At 33.4% G+C, this 16,642-nt stretch overlaps 2 protein-coding genes across 3 annotated transcripts in view; both read right to left on the bottom strand.

Moving 5' to 3' along the window:
• LOC131850680 (inositol-trisphosphate 3-kinase homolog) overlaps positions 1-1,010 on the bottom strand; it is an 88,870-nt gene extending 87,860 nt beyond the window's left edge. Inside the window, exon 1 of one of the 2 annotated variants that reach the window (XM_059200985.1) lies at positions 599-1,010. In XM_059200985.1, coding sequence (XP_059056968.1) covers positions 599-682 — 84 coding nt within the window. In that variant the 5' untranslated portion in view covers positions 683-1,010. The remainder of the gene's footprint in view (positions 1-598) is intronic. The other variant, XM_059200984.1, reaches the window with a different exon arrangement.
• Positions 1,011-2,640: 1,630 nt separating this feature from the next.
• The window catches only part of LOC131850811 (rotatin-like), a 32,775-nt gene continuing 18,773 nt past the window's right edge, over positions 2,641-16,642 (bottom strand). Inside the window, exons 23-33 of the mRNA XM_059201174.1 lie at positions 13,832-13,940; positions 11,728-11,956; positions 10,785-10,957; positions 9,855-10,022; positions 9,094-9,369; positions 8,598-8,776; positions 7,927-8,128; positions 7,021-7,217; positions 6,105-6,336; positions 4,391-4,494; positions 2,641-2,945 (exon numbers count right to left, since the gene is read on the bottom strand). Coding sequence (XP_059057157.1) covers positions 2,802-2,945; positions 4,391-4,494; positions 6,105-6,336; positions 7,021-7,217; positions 7,927-8,128; positions 8,598-8,776; positions 9,094-9,369; positions 9,855-10,022; positions 10,785-10,957; positions 11,728-11,956; positions 13,832-13,940 — 2,013 coding nt within the window. The 3' untranslated portion in view covers positions 2,641-2,801. The remainder of the gene's footprint in view (positions 2,946-4,390; positions 4,495-6,104; positions 6,337-7,020; positions 7,218-7,926; positions 8,129-8,597; positions 8,777-9,093; positions 9,370-9,854; positions 10,023-10,784; positions 10,958-11,727; positions 11,957-13,831; positions 13,941-16,642) is intronic.

The raw sequence follows: 16,642 nt of genomic DNA, 5'->3' as shown, positions 1-16,642 counted from the left end.
TGAAATATTATATTTACCATCTCATGTTACGTAGGCAAGTTAAATGTGTAACTTATTATATTAGGTATCTGTCGTATGTTGGTATATTATATTATTAACCAAAAATGGAATTAAACAAACAAGAGTATTAAAACCGATCATAACATGTCATGTGTATGCAGCCCATGACCAACATGAAAGTTTAACTCTTAACAATATTAGTATACAGAGGAAGGGATTTGTTAGTATCAAATTAATACTAGGACTATTAGCCCTATTGCAAGCAATGTTTAAAATTAAGATTCACTGCGATGGTTTTACGGACACAATATCGTAATTGATAATATTAGAAAGAGATTCATAATAAGGTTAATATTTGATAAGGTAATAGGACTCCACCAACCAAATAGAGATCGCTATTTGGTTGGTGGAATCCTAACTACGATACTACGAGCACGTAAACAGGGACCCGAAGCAGGGAAGCCGGTCGATTGTACAAATATTAATTCGTTTAACCAAACGAGTTGAATGCACCAATGTGTGCCGTTGCGACCTTGTCGGTGCGCACACGCACGCCGCGCGCTGATAACGACGCCACTCGCCACTCACCGGTACTCACATTCGCACTAGTCGCACTGTCGTCGCCCGTGTAAACAGCTGAGTAGCTCTCCGGCGGGAAGTTGAACCGCGGAGAGATCTCCATGCCCAAACACTACACTGACACTGACACACAATCCAGGGTGCACGGACGTAAGTCAGTCTCTGCGCGTCCAGGCACGGTGACATCGCCAATCCATTGTTCCGTAAAGATCGATTCGTTTCAAACTATAACCACATAGGTGCGACGGGCAGGAGCACGCGGACGCACTGGCGCCTGCACAAACGCGGATTATCGTTTTTTATGCCGATAATGAGTAACGCAAACTTCCATAAAATTCGTACTGGCCGTCGTGTGCGCCGATTGTGGCGCTATCCGCGCCTTGAACCTTATCGCAGACCCGGCCTTGGCGAGACTGGATAAACGAGACATGTAGTTGTTGTAGATTTTAACATCGGGAACTGCGGGTAAGCGGTCGCTTTTCGATATTTTATACCGTCATAATCGCCAAGCAACAAACAATTGACGTGAACGCATAACTAATAGGTACACTGTTGTGAATATCGTAATATTATGTATAATAAATGTTTTATTTTTACCACATTTAAACTACCGACGACCGTCTTCAAAAATGAACCTTTGTACCTTAGTATATAGTATTTATATTATGATAAAAGCACACACAAATAGTAAAAGCAATACTAAATAAATGCATCTGTATTATCACGTGAGGGCTCTTACAGGATAGGCAGAAATAATTGTAAACAAATAGACAAGCCTGAGTGTTATTTGCTATAATGACAAATGTCGATAAAATTCTTGAAATGTAAATATTTATTACGCACTTATTCAAATTCATATTTACAATAATACATCAATTTAAAATTCACGAATAAAACACATGAGAATACATTTATTATGTATATATTCACAGAGCTATTTGGTAGGAATTAAATGAAGCAGAGTTATTGAATTACTGACTTATTTCAATAGGCATTTATTTATTAACGCATTTTGTACTTACATTAAAAGCTTCTTTCTATATATGATTTTTTTGCAGCAGAGTGCTGTACCTTCGTAATATAACAGACAAGAGAATATTATACAGTAATACCATTTAATTAAGTACCTTCGCTAGTAGTAAACGGATGGTATTTAAAAATATTGCATCAAAATAATATATAATATCAATTGTGGGTATACTTACGTTATTATTAGGTTATATACCATAGCTACGATCAATTCTTACATTTATATTATATTTATATAATAATTCTTACAGCTGTTCATATTTATATTCTTTTTATATTGGTAACTTTATCTGAATATATTGGGCTACAGTAAAGCTCATTCAATATGATTTTAATCAAATAATTATAATAATGATAAACGTTACAGCTACTTTCTTTGAAACTTCTATTCAGTGGTAGTAATCAATGAAACTGGACAATTTCGTAAACATTCTGATCTTACTGTTGTACTGCTATGACTATCGTGAAATCAAATTTGACCATAACTTTGTATGTCAAAAGCTGTGGCAGCGCTAAATAGCCAGGTAGGTTGTATTCAAATACTCTCGGAGATGTGTGCATATCACGTGTTACATTTCTTACAACAAACGGGCTATTAACTACCCAATTGATTGGTTTATTACCCGGGTGTTAAGCATCCATATTTTTAAGTCTTGCCCACGTGAACTAAGATCAGATGTGTGTGATATGCTCTATCTGTATACCAAGCTTCATTAAATTCCACTTAACTGTTTCACTATAATACATTTTTTTACAAGTATTTAAGTAGAGGAGATAAACGCCCACAGATATCATATTAGTAAGATATGACAAAGAAAAGACTGCAATATGCAAATATGAGAAAAATTTGCATAATCGATCATAGAACCGCGCAGTTTATATGAAGAATTAATTTTTCTGTATTCTTTGGCCTTCCTTGAGTAAGGTCGTTGTATTTCAGTTATTGGCATTTCTATTACACGGTAAAGGCTGTAACCTGTTGAAACACACAACTTTACTGGTAGTATTTGAAATAAAACACATAATACTGTTTCAGCATTTCATTGAGTATTTATCAGGATCACTGGTACGTGGAGTTCGATTTCAAAACACATAATAAGTTCAAACAAACTTTCAGAAAAGAGTTTTCTATAGGCTATATTCGGATTTATTTTTCTTCAATGATATTCAAGAGTATATTTATTTTTGAGTTATTAAGTAGCTTGTAAGATATTGTTGGTGTATGTGAGAAGTTGTAGCACTCGCTGTGCTGCAGGATCTTTTAGTTCGCGTTGCAGCCGCTGTAATGCTGAGTACACAGCTGCAACTACACCGCTACTTCGAAGCTGAAGCTTGGCCTAAATGAAAAAAAAACGAAATATATAATTCTGAGAATTAATAATATTTCTTCCACAAAATAAATGACTTTAAATATATGTATGAGTGAACATAGAAGTATCGCAAAATACAGTAATTTGAAAATTGGTTCTCAGTCAACTAATGTGACGTGGAAAATATAAAGAAATACAGACGACCTCTTTTTCCAAGATCGTTAAAGTAGTCTGCATTTAAGCATAGGGATAACTTATAAATCATAGGTATGTTCCATATAACTCTATTTAAAAATAATATATAAATTAGTGCTCACAGCACCAACTGTGCCATTTCAACTAAAATTGATTGTAACGATAAATCCAGAACTGTTTAAAATATCTGTCTTAAAAATGTATATACATGTCTTTTATATTACATACGCGTATGTAAAATTTCATGAGATTAAAAAAAAAGGTGTCATGGAAATATGTCGAAACTTTAATGGATTCTGTTTCGGCGATTGCTACGTACGGATGATTTAATTTAAATAAATATTATTAAATATTTATTTAAATTAAATCATCCGTATTATCCGTTGGTGACGTAGTAAGAATTAAATAAGATGGGAATAGGGGAAGAAAACACTCAATACAACTGCATTGATAACGTGGTAATAACTAAACTACTATATACAAGCATCATAATAACCATTTCTTCATATTGTTGACTTTTTCATTTGAATTAAAAGGGTTTAGGATGACTGGCTTTGAAATCAATAGAGTTAAATCTCGTGTTGATATCATGCACATTGGCAACCATTGAAACCATATTTTATGTATAATTAATACACAAAGTCACAAAATCTTCAATTACTAATATACTATAATATATAACTGTAATAGTTGCCAACATATTATTATAATACATTTAGAAATTTAGAGACGGGAATTACGATAGTTCACAGCAACGTATTATCAAAAATTGGTTACGAAACTTTTTTTCAAAATTATAAGGACTGTCCTATCCCTACATATAGATATAGTAAAGAAACAAACAATTTACTACATGATGAAGCGTAGCATACTAAAAGATTAGAATCTCCCACTAACATATAGGTAGTCATATAATCTTCAGTTCGCTTCTGCTTATTTGATACTGCATCACACGAAGATTGAAATCCTTTTTACTTTCCTTGTATTTAGTGATAAATATGTTCAATATTTCTTTAACTACAATTTGTTCTAGATATTTTTTAAAACATTAAAAAGTATTAACAGCTAGTCACAAGACGCCATCGTCGACGCGCATTCATCGGGTCGCGGTTGCAATTTCTCGCCCGATGCAAACATTTGTACTCATCCATCCAACAGAAATAATATCGGTGTGATATAACGGATTAGCTAGGTTTAAATTATTATATTTTTACTCATGAATATATTTATGTATTTACTATATCTTGCTAAATATTATTTAAATCTTGTACTTGTACCTTATGATTATTTGCAGCTAAAGCCCATACAGCTCGGGACGCTGATGTCACTTCCTCTGTATCGCCAGTTAACAGAGTGCCAGAAAGAAGTTCCAGCAGATGAGCTGCAAAAAATATACACAATTTAGTTGCCATGTATGCATTATGAGGTTGCATATTCAGGTATCCTCGCAGACTTTTACAAAGTTTACCACTTTGTAAAAGTCTGCGAGGATACCTGAATATCATCAATAGCTTTACAAGCCGTGTTTCGGTCGAAAGGTGAGATAAGGCAGTAATCAAATACTAATATAAATTTTTAACTATCCCAGAGGAATTCTTTAATTTTCCAAAAATAAATTTTTTTATTGTTGACCGAGGATTTAATGTAACATCATGTAATAATTCATTTGAATCAGTCCAACACTTTCGGAGATTAGCTCGTACAAACAGAGAAACAAAAAAAATATATAAATCTAGATATATCCTATTTTACTTTTAACATTCCCCTGACTCGGTTTTTGGCGGTTTCTTTATGTTTATTCTAAGTTATTAGATAGATGTATAACCACGAAATAGGGAGTTTAAATGTAATAAGACTACAAGGCGAAGAATGTTGTACTAAGTTGTCTGCGTGGGTGGGTATTGTCAGTAGATCATATTGTTAATCGGTCTTGATGTCATAATAAACTTAGCAAATAGTGACTTTTCACACGGGTACGTGTTAACTTCCTGTAAATACTTGTCTAATGTGTATTGTATAAAGTAACTGCGAAAGTGACGGTATGGTGCGGGTGTTTTAGCGCCTCGATAGTGTACATATTTTAAAACTGGTTATTCAATATAGATTTATTGACAGTTTGTACTGTAGAAATATTATTTTACTGAACCGCTGAAGGTCAACTCCTAACTGACGAATACAACTTTACTGCCCTGAGAGCACCGATGTAGGTTCGGTGCTCGGTTCAGGCCGTCATATTTACGATCCTCATTTGAAGTGGACGAAGCTCGAACGCTTACAAATATATCTGATATTTATAAGCGTTCGAGCTTACAAATATATCCGGTTATCCGGTTATTTTCAACAAAACAATGTATGTATGCAGCTCAGCAAACACTTTTTTTAGGACCATTACAGTTTATTACATAGATTTCATTAATAGTACAGTTCTCATAAGGCCGATATCAACTCTTATAAAACGTAGTATTAATTGCTCTGTGAAAGCTATATTTTTAACGGATGATAATAGAATGATTGCACCCGCCTGCGCTAAGGGTATACGCTCTCTGAGGAACAGTGGAGGATGATAGATGAATATAAACTCAGGTCATTGCCTATCATGACAAATTCACCAGTCACGATAGGCAATGACCTGAGTTTATATTCAGATTCCAGATTTACGCCAGCGAGGTACCAGAGGAGAATGATAGACGAATATAAACTCAGATAAGTTTGTCTATCGTGAATCACGATTCGTGACAAATTTACCAAGAATTTATCATGACAGTTTTCTTAACATGGTACACTGCTAGCAATAGAGTCATCAGTCCACATCACTAAGAACCCTCTTCCTCCCTGTGGAAGATATCTTTTTTTTACAAATATTGATAATGGAATGGTACACGCGCTAACGAAACCCGACCTCGCTGGCTGGGCACCAGTGCAGTCAGCCTATCGTGTCATTCCTTATTGTAGAAATTTGTCGATCGCAGTTAGGACATAGGCAGTGCTTACGCGACTGCAAGAAGACGCTACGATGGTGAGCTGCGGCATGCGCGAGCGCAGGCAGTAGTGCGGCTCGAACGGCTGCGGACGCGGAGGCGGAGGCGGAAGCGGAGGCGGGCGGCACCAGCAGCGCCAGCAGTGCGGCCGCGCCCTCCGGGTGCCGCGCCAGCGCCTCGCACACCAGCGACAACGGACCGCGCCACCGTGCGCCACCTACGTACACCGTCCGCAACACCTCGCTCTAGAATCATTTATATATTACACGATTAAGACGGCTGTTTAACACATTTACGAAATTTTATCACTCACTTCTAATGCGTTCGATTAACTTACTCTTATATTGCACCAGCCGTGCCCGCGATTCCGTTCGCGCAGCCCTCGCAACAGAAACCCTCAAATATGAATAATTTTCACAGTTTTTGCAAACGCCCAAACGCTTAAAGCCTTCCTCGACAAATGGACTATCCAACAGAAGTAATTTTTCAATTCGAACCAGTAGTTTCTAAGATTAGCGCGTTCCAACAAACAAACAAACAAACAAACAAACAAACAAACAAACAAACAAACAAACAAACAAACAAACAAACAAACAAACAAACTCTTCAGCTTTATAATATTATTAAGTATAGATATATTTATTATTATTTATATTTCAAGTAAACAAAATAACAAGAATGCTGTTTTGTTTTAGTAGTGACTCCACTTCTATTTCTATTTCTAATAACTAAACTCAAGTTTTTTTATCAGATTTTCACTTTATTCCTTAGTGAAAAAGCTTCAGTATCATATATAATTCCAACTAAGTTCAAGTTTTGTATACTATTACAACTAATACTATATCTATCTCCAGTCTCGTTTGATAACCATTCCAAGAAACCGTAACCTTATCGAAGTATATAATTACATATCTTAACAAAATTGCTACCTTTATGAAAATAGAGCGGCATTGATGATGCGATAGTATGCGGCGCAGCGTGGCCATACACAGCAACAGCAGCGCGTGCGGTGCTTGAGCCGCAGTGCGGCGACATCGTGTGACCAACGTGGCCTCACGTGACGCCAGCGCACACACCTCGCCGGCCAAACTACGCCCCGACACGCACACGCACATCGCCGACCATGCTGCGGACACCGATACAAGTCTACTGTATGACACCTTACTAATAACACGTTGAAGACCGCAATGAAAAACCTTATTTCTCACATAGGGACCGGCATTTTTTTATTCTTAACTAGAGAGACTATGGAACTATGTCAAACTGACTAAGTATATGCAGTATCTCTTCGAGGGACCAGCTAATGAACTACTGTACATACATTTTAATTCAAATCATGCCTAGAGGTGAACAAACGGTCCCCAGTTAAAACAATTCGTGTGGTCGTGGTGGTAATGTTATTGCGGAGTGACCACCGGTGGGCATGCGGTCTTTAACGTGATAAAGATAGATAGATAAAACCTTTATTGCCAACATTAACAAAATACAAACAATAATAAAACGTTAAAAATTAAATATACGTTTTCTGAACCATACTATAGTAGGATGCTATAAAATTATAAATACGAAAGTTTATGAAGATGAACAAATGAATATATGTTACTCTTTCACATAATAACTAATAGACATGTAAATATATTGTGTCATATGACTATTGTGGATGTAAGGAGGTTGGAAGTCTAATGACAGATTGGTATGAAATTTGTTACACAAATAGATCATATCCCAGACTAACACATACAACACGTGTAATTTTTATAAATCATGAGGCTAACGTGGCATATGGCTAGTAGTCCATAAATAAAAAGTACAACTAAATAAGTAGATTAAAATACCTTTAGGACTATTATTAACAAAGGTGTACAGCAGATGTATGATGGTAAATCGCAAGCGCTCCGTCATCATGCACCACGGCCATAGTCGACACAGGGAGACTGTTATGTTGTCTTCTGCGAATGCCTCTTTGGCTGACATACAATTCACCATTTGACAGTCGATGACGATCAACACCCAGTACAGGGTATGTAAAACAGGATTCTGTAAAAATGTGTAGGTAATATTTAATACAACTATGTTAACGATAGATAACCTTAAAAAATTACGAAATGAAAACATTAGACTAATATATTATGTAGCTATAAATCCATACAAAATAACAAATAGATCTCAATTGAATTAGATATATTATGAGAAGAATAAAATTAATTATAACAAGTGTTAAATTATATTTTTTGGACATCAACCGTGATATGTATGTAGAACTATTCAAAAATAAAAACATAGGTATTTATATTTTTGAATAGTCCTATATGCGAATCTGTCTACGATCAAGTTATTAGTTATTTACACAAAAAACTCTTAAACTAATACTTTTATATTTAATTAAAACTAATATTTTTATAATTACGTACGGGAATATGACGACCTTACTATGTATTAGTCTTTGGCGATATATATAATAATGATAATAAAATAGCATATAAATGAATAAATATAGACACAGTACATGGTCCGCATTCCGGATAATATCAGCCGGCTTCCCAACAACCGAGAGATGATCGCGCAAGGCTTGCAGTGTTAGCAGAAGCGTGCGCGGTAGTCGCCGGTGGGCGGCGTACAGTCGCGCGCGCACGCTACCGCCTATGACATGCGCCGCGCACGCGTGCGCGCGCACCCATGCATCATCTGCAGTCAAAAAATATTATAAAACCTCATACTTCATACAAACAATTTTGTTCACCTAGAACTCTCAATAGGATAAACTGTTCGTTTGCCATTCCATCATCATTGTGTTGCCTTTATCCCATTTAAAGAGTAGGCGCAGTATGTCATCTTCACTGATTTCTATCGGCCAACATACCTGAGCTTACTCTCTATTTGTGCATATCATCTTTCACACACTCCAACCGTCCGATTGAAAAAAAAAACAGATGAATCTCCCTTTAAATCCATCGTTCATATTAAGTACTTAAAGAAAACATCAAGTAAAATGGATTACATACTTTGACTTGATTGATATTGCTTTATCTCCAGCGTAGATTTCTGACATATATGTATAATCGCTTTACACAACTCCTCCGCCATATAGTCAGGTCGACAGTCCGTTACCACATCTCCTGCGCCGCTTCTTGCGGTCACAGCACCCTCGGGTAATGCAAATGGAGATTTAACATTATCGAAGAAGTCCATCAGTGATTTGTTAGTAGTCTTATCCGAGAGTTTCTTGTGTGTTGATACGATTAATTGCGACAAACAGTACAAGCCAGCTGACTGAAATTCTGAGAAAGAATTTTATATTGACAGAGTACACAAAAACATGTAGGTATATGTTTATAGATACGCTGGTGACTACTGGAGAAGTGCGGGATAAACTTGATGTGAGGTAGGGCTAGGGCATCGGTTTTACCAGGAATCAACACCGAAGATTTTCTGGTGAATTCTCATTTCTGGATGAAAGGAAATTAATCTGATTTAATAATACTATATTGCTAGCAATATACCAAGCCACCCGCCTTGTTTATGATGATATATTACACAAACGAGTAATACAAAGACTATGAATATCCAGATATATACAGGTCGTACCTTAGACACGAATACAAATTATACAGTACTTTATTTTCGAACACCTTTAAAAAAAGAGATTTGTTCAATTGAGAACCAAATTTGATGTTCAACAGTTTCTGAGCTATATTTTAAAATACGATTGAAGAATCGTGGCCTTATAACGGTAATATAGTTACTTATCTACTTATCAACTAACCAATTTCGTCGGTTTGCAAGCTCTGTAATAGTAAACTGAAGAAATGTATTGGTTGTCGGTTTCTGAGCTCATACCACACGGTCTCGCTGGCCGCACGCTCGCCTAGTAGAGACCCAAGTAGCAATAAAGCCTGAGAACGGGCCTCTATCGTATATACGTCAAATTCATCTGGAATAAATAAAATTGTTTCCATTTCAATACGATATAAATAACTAATATATAAAAAAGTTTAATTTGGAACCATACAATATCGTTAATTAATTTATTAGGTTTGCAGCTACAATTTATTTATACAAAGTTCTCAGTTCTAAACTGTGCCAGTCAGGATTTATACAATTATTAGTAACATAAGAAATACCATTGGTTCACTATATGCCATGTACGAATGAACAAACTAAATTATAGTTATAATATGTAGAATATGTACATATATGACAATGTAAATTACTGATTCCTTTACAAGATAGTATTAAATGTATGTTTGACGTCATTTTATAATCTACTAATCTACTATTAATTATTCACTTCATTTAAAATTATTATTAATACTTAGACTACTTATAAAATTAGTAAATAAGAGTGCTCTCAATGTATGCCTGACTAAACTGATCTAATGAGTGAAATTAAATGAATTAAAGATGTAAGGGTGTCATATGTTGTACTACAATCCTTATATTACTAATGCCAACCAATTTTTGTCTGTCTGTCCGTTTATTACTTTTTCACGATTAAACTTTTAAATGGATAAAAATGAAAGACTTGAAAAATGATTGTATCACGATGTACATAGGCTATCTTTTATCTCGAAAATTGTTATTCGAGGTTTAATCGGGCATGAACGTTAGTATAGTCGAAGTTGCGAATTACAGCTTATAGTAAATAAATGTTAGTTCATTCAGATGTAAAGGAGGAATAGGAATATGAACACACCTTCTTCCAACGGGGTTAATGTCATCAGTAGACTGTACAAGCAGTCTTTAGTGGCGGCCAGTGAACTGCGTACACATTTCTGCATGGATGCAAATGCGAGAGCACGACAAGACGCGGCGCGTACTTTCTGCGTCTGCGCGAGATTTTCATCATTGCCTCGCCAGGATGCACATCTGTTTACAATTATTATATAAATACCATGACAACTTTGATAAAACTGACTGAAAAGGGACTTAATTCAAAATTGACACTATTCGTTGTTTTAGACAGAGTTGTGTTAAATACACTCTTTTTATTATTATTATAAATGTCAAATCGTCATAAATAGAACTCTGTTTATGTATGGGTGTATGCATGTACCTTCACTTGTTTACTATATGGTAGAGCAGTTGCTGCTCACTACAAACTAGTAAAAAAACAAAGTAAATATTACGTTTAATATATTGATTTAGTCACGTTGTTGATATTATCTTTTAAAACCTTTATACTTTATAGGCAAGTACTTGCTTTATCATCACATTCAATCCTGTTATAGATTGTATCACCTAGAGTCATTATAAATTTCCCACCCAGCCAGGCAAGATAAATCAATATTATTTCTCGCCGTCATAATTACTACTACATTCTTATAATTATTAAAATTAAAATCAAACATATTGAAATGAAATATGAAATTCCTATTCAAAAATTGCCATTCATATGAAAAATGACGGTAATGACATTATCATAACATGAGATTTGCGATGAAAGTAAACGGTAGAATCACTACCCCGATTTGATAATTTTCTCTTATTGTTTAAAAGGATTATTGTACCATTATAATATATTTTAAATATTTTCATATTATATAAAATTCACGAAGTTATGAGCATGTGCATCTTAAGCGGCCCACTAATGTTTAATAGAAATAATTATATGAAAATTATTTAGACCTGTGAATTACCTGAACAATAGTCGGTACAATCCCTGTTCATTCCACTCTTGTACTGGGCATTGTGTGAAAGCACTAGTGTTGTGAACCACATCAGCTAGCACGGCGATCAAGTCAGCAGTCGGCGGCGGTCGGCCATACAGCCGCGTTCTAGTCGGTAATATGTGGATGTCAGCACGTTTCTGCGCCCGGACTTCGAGCTCAGCACGACGCTCTAATATTGATAAAGGGACGTTGAGTTCTGAAATCATCATATCAATAGATATATAATTAGTTTTAAGATATAAACATATTGACAATTACGTATTAATTAATAAATAAATGTAATACAAGAATGCAGTAATAACTATAGTCCTAAATTAGATTTATAATGAAAATAATATTCATTTATCAAACCACAATCACAGTATATAGAAGTTAAAATAATGTATATAATGTAAGCTATTTCTATGAGTTTCGTAACTGAACTAGGCACGTGGTCTCTATCTCAGTAGACCAGAACGAACCCCACATTTGTGCGGTTCTACATGGGTGTATACAATAAGATTATGGTAACAGTTTGAGTAAATATGTTAATATAATGTCATGTGTATGTGTGAGTGTGTGCCAGCCAATGCAGAACCAATAAATGGAACATAACCAGAGCTACAACATGGAATAGATAAAACAGGCTTATGTTGGATTATTTGGGCTGAAATAGATCAAATGTACAAATATGTCGGTTCCCTACAGGGCTAGGCGAGACTAAAATACCCTATATACCAGCGAGTCACACAAAACTGTAATAATTGATTGTTTTTAGTGGAAACTATTGGCACTTTTGCACGTATATATATTGTTAAGTTGATTTCCACAACGCCCTGGAAAACTTCGTTATTAATTACTGATTAATTGACCACGATAGCGTATATACCTAACTGATTTCAAAGTAGTTTTAATACAAAATTATATCACAAACAAAGACCCCCTGTAGACTCAGGTGTAGCATGCATACAGCTAAAAATATATTAATTACTAGATTTTTAAATCAATCCATCATTCAATAATTCATTTTCATTTTATCTTTTATAACATTTTATCATGCAATGACAAGTATAAATGAACAGTATATATATATATTATATTTATTATTAAATTTGATTATAAGTTGTACATATAATTTTTTAAACAAATTGGTATTTAAAAAAATTTTCTTAATAAGATCCATGATCAGTCTTAAACGAATTTGATAAACCAATTTTAATTATTATGTATATACCATAGTATCTAACATATATAAATTAATTTTAAAACGTGTAGATATTAAACGATTATTGTTATAAGGATTATAATTTCAATTTAATAAATAACCAGCACTATCGGTAACTTAAAAGAACCAATATGTTGGCTATATTAATTTAAATGTTTTTTCAATTGGAATGGCACAAAAGCTGGCTATCCACCTGATGGTAAACTATACCTGTCGCCTAAATAAATGAATAGAACTACTGACACCACGTTATCATGGAGCGCTCATTCATTACTATTCTGGAGGACTAAGACGTCAGACCTCTCTCTTATCTCTCCCTGCAACCGAAACACCCCTTAAAAAACAAACTGTATGACAGCTGTGTGATAGATGTGACTAGTTATGTTACGTTAATTCTATTACATGCTGTACAAATGTATTATTATAATTATAATTTTAAATCACAAGCCAATGAAAACAAAGAAAATTACACACAAATAAAAAAGTATAATCTATACAGACATAACAAAAATTATGCGGATATGATATCAGATCATACAACATACATAAATAAATATTTTCACTATAATCTTATCTAGCAAGTATCGCTAAAAGTAAATTAAGTAAATTTCAAAAATATTTGCCAATGATAACGATTGATTGAAAATACAACATAGTACGAATTAAATAAGTCATAAATAATTTTGCATTTAATTACCTATAGCTTTGACTTTATAGGCCACGTGTATTCCCCGATAAGAGAAGTACTCTTCTTATACAGGTATCTATTACCAGTCAGGTGACATGGGATAGGGTTTTTTTATGGAATGTCAATTACAATTAAATAATACTGACAATTTGTTATAACCAAACCAAACCATAACTTACCAAAATAACTTTTGTGTTCTTTCTCATTACAAAAGTCGATTAAAATCTCCAAACAGTTTTCCAAAAAGCTATTCTCCTTCAGATGTTCTAATACTTCTAATTCTAATACCTGAAACATAGTCAATTTTATTTGCATTACAATAATTTTATTTGAAAATAGCTTGCCTAGTTTAACCATTAATCTGATCATATAAAAAAACCTTTTTTATCAAACTTTTCAAATCCATTTAAACTCGTTTAACATGATATTTTTACCAATTCTGAAGTTATTTTGACAATATTGCAGATATAAGTCACTATACTCCGGTTTAACACCCACATAAATTGTATATAGACTTAAGAATAAATGTAATTACTCAATTTGAATAAACAGTATAAAGTAATGTACAGCACAATTTACCTATTTACTACGGGAAGGTGTTTTTTTATCAGTAAATGATTACCTTAACCAAGAAATATGTAAGCGGTGCTACCTATTAACATATAATATGCGTCGAAATCGAAGACAATATATAAGCCAAAGAAGCTAATATATAAGTTACCATATATTCCAGCTAGGTTCTTGTTATCCAAATAAAAAATATAAAAAAATATGTAAATCCACTCGCTAATTTATATAGACTATAATATCTAACGCCTTAAACATCCAAACAACCATATACACATTGAAAATAATCAATAAATGTAGAATAGAAATAATAATAATACATTTCATTTAAGTACAGGGAAATAATACAGATACTTGTAAAAGTGTGCATTCAAAGCAATGATAATGCTTCATAAACGAATAGAATGTTGGTTTTTCCACTTATACATAATATGTATGTAGATACTGGTATAAGGATAATGAGAGAAATTAATTTCTAGGAATATTCAATAGTAAATAGAAATGATACTTTGAGATTATGTCATAAAATATAAATAATATTATTGTAGAGTTACTTTATATTTCCCTGAATTATATTACCGTAATATTGTGTATACACTGTACAGAAAGTACTGTTATTTTTTTCTATAATTATCTACTTCTATAAAGTTTTTTTTGTACAATACAGTAATCATATTTAGAAATATTTGGAAAATAAAATAAATGTCTAGTATTATAGACCTATAAGATGAATCAATAAATTTGTAAACAAGCTCATTTGAAAAGAATAAGAGCTGAGGTACTTGTCAGTTCTTGTTAGCTCGAATGCACATCAAACTGACGATAGATTTTGACACATCATAAGAGTCTGTAATAGACCTACATGCATAAAGATATTGATTTGATTTGATGATACACAAATAAAACCATAAATGTTGCTATATAATGTAACAGTTTAATAAAAACTTAAAATGTTATACTACCACAAAATTGAGATATTTATTAGTATAATGTATAAAATAAAAACATCCAATATTTCTACTTAATTAACACTGATTATAAGTAAATAAAATGATTTTATAATTACTGCCACTTAAAAACTTACATTGAACATTTACATCACGTGTTTTTAAAATAATTAAGTACTATTGTATCTCATGCTATTACCAAAATTTATTAATTTGATAGAAGGTAAAATTACAAGTAATAGTTTTTTTCCTTCTCCGAAAACGTCCATAGGCTAATCCCTAACACGATAATACAATAATTAAATATACATTAGAACGGGACGACCAGTTTCATTAAACATAACAATGGTGTTTACCAGGCTTGATTGTCATAGATAGATTACAATACTAAACGAAATCAAATATTTCCTATAAAACATACCTTTGCACACTACTAAAGCGTCAAAGGATTATATCTTCTACAAATAAAAAAGACATATTCCGTTTTTACACACCCCACAGTGCACTGCATTGAGAGTATGTATAATATACATACTCTCAATGCATCAGAACATCAGTTATTAATAATTTCATACAAATAACACTTAAACAGAAAAACAATTATTGCTGCCAATGTTAATTCTTACTGTGTTTATAATAGCTAACCGAAATGTACCTATATCTATACCATACGTATCTTCACACCGAATAAAGAAATCCGTTTGAGGTAAATAAAAATTAATTGAAAAAAAGGCGCTGCATGGAGTTCCTGTAAATCGAGTCAAGAAATTATAGTACCATATGGTATTTTAAGTATCTAGAATGGCAATCAAACTGAAACTGCCCACCTGAGGGTAAGTGTCAGCTACCGTACTTGAGCCAGCCGATTCATATTGTGTAACGTTGATTACCTATCATGTGTTAATTCCAGAGGACTAAGGTGACATCACTCTGTACCTGTTCACTGCTAAATCTTGTCCTTCAATCGAAACATAGGTTATAACCCAAACTACCGACTGAAATAGGTAGGACAGAGGTGCCGACGCAAACGACTTTATACAAAGTCCAAATTGATACGTGGAATGATGAAAGCAAAATATGTCAGCAATGCGCTATGCTATACCCAAGCTTTATATATATATATTGAAATTAGACCGCCATATTGCAACATCACGCTCTACCCAACATAAAACATTCACTGTTTTTACGAGTATTATTATAAAAACATATCACAGTACGATGACATTTGACTGTATTTATATAAAGCATAAGTACCAATTATACACAGTATTCAATTTATCAAAAGCTTGTGTAAATATTTTTATTTAACCCACAAGTAAGTACATATTATTATGTATTTTTAGACACAAAAATAAGTACTAGCTTTCCCACTGTTTATCTTTGTTATAACCACAATTATAAATCTTTTTCTTTATACTAAAAAACCTTTCTCAAATTTATAATTATTCACGTAAATACTATAAATATAAGATACTT

This window comes from Achroia grisella, unplaced genomic scaffold (genome assembly GCF_030625045.1).
Source record: "Achroia grisella isolate CSIRO2021 unplaced genomic scaffold, CSIRO_AGI_Agris_v1 utg779, whole genome shotgun sequence".
Classification (NCBI taxonomy): domain Eukaryota; kingdom Metazoa; phylum Arthropoda; class Insecta; order Lepidoptera; family Pyralidae; genus Achroia; species Achroia grisella.
Note: the sequence above shows the minus strand (reverse complement) of the source record. Positions and strands in the feature narration are given on the sequence as shown.